The 4076-nt window shown below is 53.6% G+C and overlaps 1 protein-coding gene across 1 annotated transcript; it reads left to right on the forward strand.

The window, feature by feature from the left end:
- Nucleotides 1-6: 6 nt before the first annotated feature.
- On the forward strand, nt 7-3186 carry GINS1 (GINS complex subunit 1 (Psf1 homolog); the record flags this gene model as incomplete). The annotated part of the gene is made up of 5 exons (XM_010152416.1): nt 7-137; nt 968-1058; nt 1545-1661; nt 2739-2840; nt 3118-3186. Coding segments are annotated over 5 exons (510 nt in total), but the record flags the coding sequence as incomplete, so codon positions are not given.
- Between the last annotated feature and the right edge of the window lie 890 nt (nt 3187-4076).

A 4076-nucleotide genomic window follows, 5' to 3' on the forward strand; every position in this document is an offset into this window, starting at 1 on the left:
CCTCCCCCCGCCGGGCCGCAACGCAGTTCCTTCTCCTCCAGGTCCGAAGCGAAGGCGGGACGGACGGACCTGATTTTCCTCATCCGGTTTCGGCACTGCTGCCTGCTCCGAAACCAGCGCTGCCTCCTGGCTTACCTGTGAGTGCGGCGGGGGCACGGGGCGCCGGTCCATCCCGCCGGCACAGGGACGGAGCCCCCAGGAGACATCCCAGCCCGGGGTGTTGGGACTCTCGGCCCAGGAGAGTGGGTCTGGGTGTCCGCAAAGAGAAGGGCCTGCTTCCTCCTGCTCTGTGGAAGTCCGGATTAGCGGGCAGGCCATCACACCCTTGGCAGGAAGGTGGGAGGGACCCGCGTTGTTTCTCCGTTGGAGTGCTGCGTCCAGCTATGGAACCCCCAATATCAGAAGGATATTGACCACTTGGAGTGAGTCCAGAGGAGGCCACGAAGATGCTCCAGGGGCTGGAGCACCTCTCCTATGATGAAAGGCTGCAAGAGTTGGGCTTGTTCAGCCTGGAGAAGAGAAGGCTCCAGGGAGACCTTATAGCACCTTCCAGTACCTGAAGGGGCTACAAGGAAGCTGGGGGGGACTTTTTACAAGGGCCTGTAGTGACAGGACAAGGGGTAACGGGTTTAAATTGAAAGTGGGGAGGTTTAGATTGGATATCAGGAATAAATTCTTCCTGGAGAGGGTGGTGAGGCACTGGCACAGGTTGCCCAGAGAAGCTGTGGATGCCCCATCCCTGGAAGGGTTCAAGGCCAGGCTGGATGAGGCTTGGAGCAACCTGGTCTAGTGGAAGGTGTCCCTGCCCATGGCAGGGGGGTTGGAACTAGATGGTCTTTAAGGTCCCTTCCAACCCAAACCCTTCTATGATTCTCCCCGAAGGCTGGCTGGGCATCACTGCTACCGGGGGTGCTGCTGGTCCTCGCCTCACAGAAGTGCTGGGTTTATCCCTTGTTTCTCCCCCCAGGTATGACCGGTTGCTGCGGATCCGAGCACTGAGGTGGGAGTACGGCAGCGTCCTGCCAAACACCGTCCAGTTTCACATGGCAGCCGAGGAAGTGAGTCAGCCTAGTCTTAAACTCTTCCCCTCTTTCCCCTTGTTTCTCCTAATGGATTATCTATTCGGTAGTCAAAACGGGGTAGACTTCCCCCGCTGTAAACATGACACTGAATGGGCCGTTCTGTAAACACCGATTTGTTTATTTCTTGTCTGTGGGTACAATTCCAAACGGGTACCAAGTGCAGGTGATGCTTGCTGCTTTCAGGATCTGGTGGGCTTCACTACACCAGAGTTGCAGCCAGCAGAACTCACGCGCTGCTCCCAAACGCCATCTCTAGAGCAACATACAGAGCTGCTAATGTGTCCTTCCCTGCATCCACATTGCTGTGCCTCTGGGGCGGCTTTTCCCTGAGGAAGAGCGTGCGCTCAGGCTGGCGGGAGCACGTTTGGGAATAGTGGTCCGACAGCATCTGGCTCATCGGGGACCTGTCTCTGAGCAGCAGCTGTTCGGCTCTGCCTGAGGGGTCGCTGTTAATGCCTGCAGGTGGAGTGGTTCAACCGGTACAAGAAGTCTCTGGCTACCTACATGCGGTCAGTTGGGGGAGAGGAGGGGCTGGACCTTACACAGGACCTAAAGCCTCCTAAAAGCCTGTACATCGAAGTAAGTGCAAGAGCAGTGATTTCTGTCTGTGAACAAATGTTTTGCCCAACCCTCTCTTTTTTTAGAGAATTTCCATCCCGAGTCAGAGGTCATTGAGCAAAGCCTTCCAGAGCACCAACGCTTCCGCAAGCTCTACTCTTCGCTCTTTACTTTTTGTTCCTGCACTGGAACAGGTTGCCCAGAGAAGCTGTGGATGCCCCATCCCTGGAAGGGTTCAAGGCCAGGATGGACGAGGCTTTGAGCAACCTGGTCTAGTGCAAGGTGTCCCTGCCCATGGCAGGGGGGTTGGAACTGGATGGTCTTTAAGGTCCCTTCCAACCCCAACCAGTCTGTGATTCTATGATTCTTTACACTCTGCCTGCCGGCATTTTGCTCCCCTTTTTTACGGAGGGCCCAAGTCTCTTGAAAGATGGCATTTCCAGTCCACAGGGAGTGGGTTTGGTGAGTGGTCTGCATCTCACTGAGAAGGTTTTGCAGCACTTGGCAGAAACTTAACTCTCAGACCAACCGGAAGCCTTTACCTACCTTAAGGACTGTTAACTAGTTGTCTTTGTTGTTATTTTAAGTGGACTCTGATAGGTGAGACTGTAAATTGTGTTACACAATTGAAACAGTGAAGCAAGAGCATGTGAGGAATCAGTCAGTAGCTGAAATGCTCTGTTCTGCTGTTCTCTCTGAAATGCCATGTAGTGACAATCAACCCATGCCGTCAGTGTCACTGTTAACAGACTGGCATTTTCTGATACCTGTGTGGGGAGGTTCTCCTGGAAATGCTGCTGCTGTTCCCAAGACCCTGTGTCTTGTGCTGCTCTTCCCCTGTTCTCTGTGTAAGGGCTGAGCTGCTCGCTGGTGCTTCTTGCTCCAGGCAGAGGCAGAAAGAGAACTGCAGGTAGAGCCCACAGACCATGGGATCAGCCCAGTTCTGCATTTCCAGGTCTGCTCCATACTGAAGCTCCAGTAGGCGGGTAGGAATGTGTCCATATTTCATTTCTGGGGCACGTGCTGTAAGTCAGTGGTGATACCTGGTGATTTTGATGGAAGGTCTGATGCTCCGAGCGCCGTGTTTCCACTTTGCAGGTGCGGTGTTTAAGAGACTATGGAGAATTTGAGATTGATGATGGTACCACCGTCCTGAAAAAAGATTGTGATACCACGCCCCTGCTGAAGAAGAACAGCCAGGTACCCCTAACAAGAGTGTGGTCCATCCTCTTCCTTCCCTTTCTCTCCCATGACATCCCCCCGCTTACCCCAGCTACACAGCATGTCAGAGTTCCTGCACATGGTTCCTTGCCCATGCTGCAAGCTGTCTGCGCAGCCAAGAACTGTGGTTCCGCTCTGCCTGATCTGGTACCACCACGCAGTGGGGCATACAGCACAACAGAGCTGGCTGTGTGCAGCAACAAATCCAGTCTGCCTGGGTTTCAAGGAAAATTTGTCTGTGTTTCCTTCTGTGCAGCACTTTTTACCACGTTGGAAATGCGAGCAGTTAATCAGACAAGGAGTCCTCGAGCACGTCCTGTCATAAGCGTGCAGGACAAGAGGGACCACCCGTGCTCGGCGGCCTGCCCACAGCAGGGACTGAACTCTGGTACGTGCAGGACTTCAGACACCTCAGCATTTCTGCAGCGGGCACCCTGCCACTCCTCCTAACAGCCTTTGACAGCTGGCATGAAGATCAACCCAGGGTTTATCAAGTATGCAAGCCATGCTAGCCCAGCTATTGGTAGCCAAAGGGTGCATATTGGTAATGTAGTGACCCTCAGAATCTGGGGGGGTGGGTGGAGGGAGGGAGGGAAGGGCCCCGCAGCTACAGGCAGGTTTCGTGAATGCATTTTTGATTGGAGCGGTTCTTTGTTTACACTGTGCATGTGGAAGTAAGAGACCAACTGGCTGGATGCCGGAAGCCAGGAGAGCTCCGTGGTTGCAAAATAAAGAACTGCTTCAGCCTTCAATTTAGCGTGTTTAAGGAGCTAATGTTGCGTTCGTTAAACATTCTGACCTGGCTCTCTGGCTCAATCCATCTTGACCCTGCAGGGTGATGATCAGCTGTTATTTAGGTGTCCCAGAGGAGCTGCTTCTCCAGGTGTCGGATGAGGCTGCAACTCCTTTCTAGATGGGACATGAAGCCTTGTCTCCCATCGGAGGCCTGTGAATGTTGTCTCTTAAGGCACTAACTGAATGAGCACTGTAGTCTGGGTCATGGGCCTGGCCAAAGTGTCTCCCAGCACGCTCAGGCTGTGCCTCTGTCCCTCTAATAAAGAATCTCCTTCCTGAGAGCACTGGTCTGGCAGGGCCTAGGGCCTATTTGGAGTAGGGATAGGAAAGGGAGCAGAGCGTTTTAAGGATTCCAGTTAGCACAAAACCAGAGCAAGGCTCAAGAACAGCTCTCCCTGTCTAGTTTTCCTAATAGAGTGG

The sequence above is a fragment of the Eurypyga helias genome, unplaced genomic scaffold (genome assembly GCF_000690775.1).
Source record: "Eurypyga helias isolate BGI_N326 unplaced genomic scaffold, ASM69077v1 scaffold21055, whole genome shotgun sequence".
In the NCBI taxonomy this organism is placed as follows: Eukaryota; Metazoa; Chordata; class Aves; order Eurypygiformes; family Eurypygidae; genus Eurypyga; species Eurypyga helias.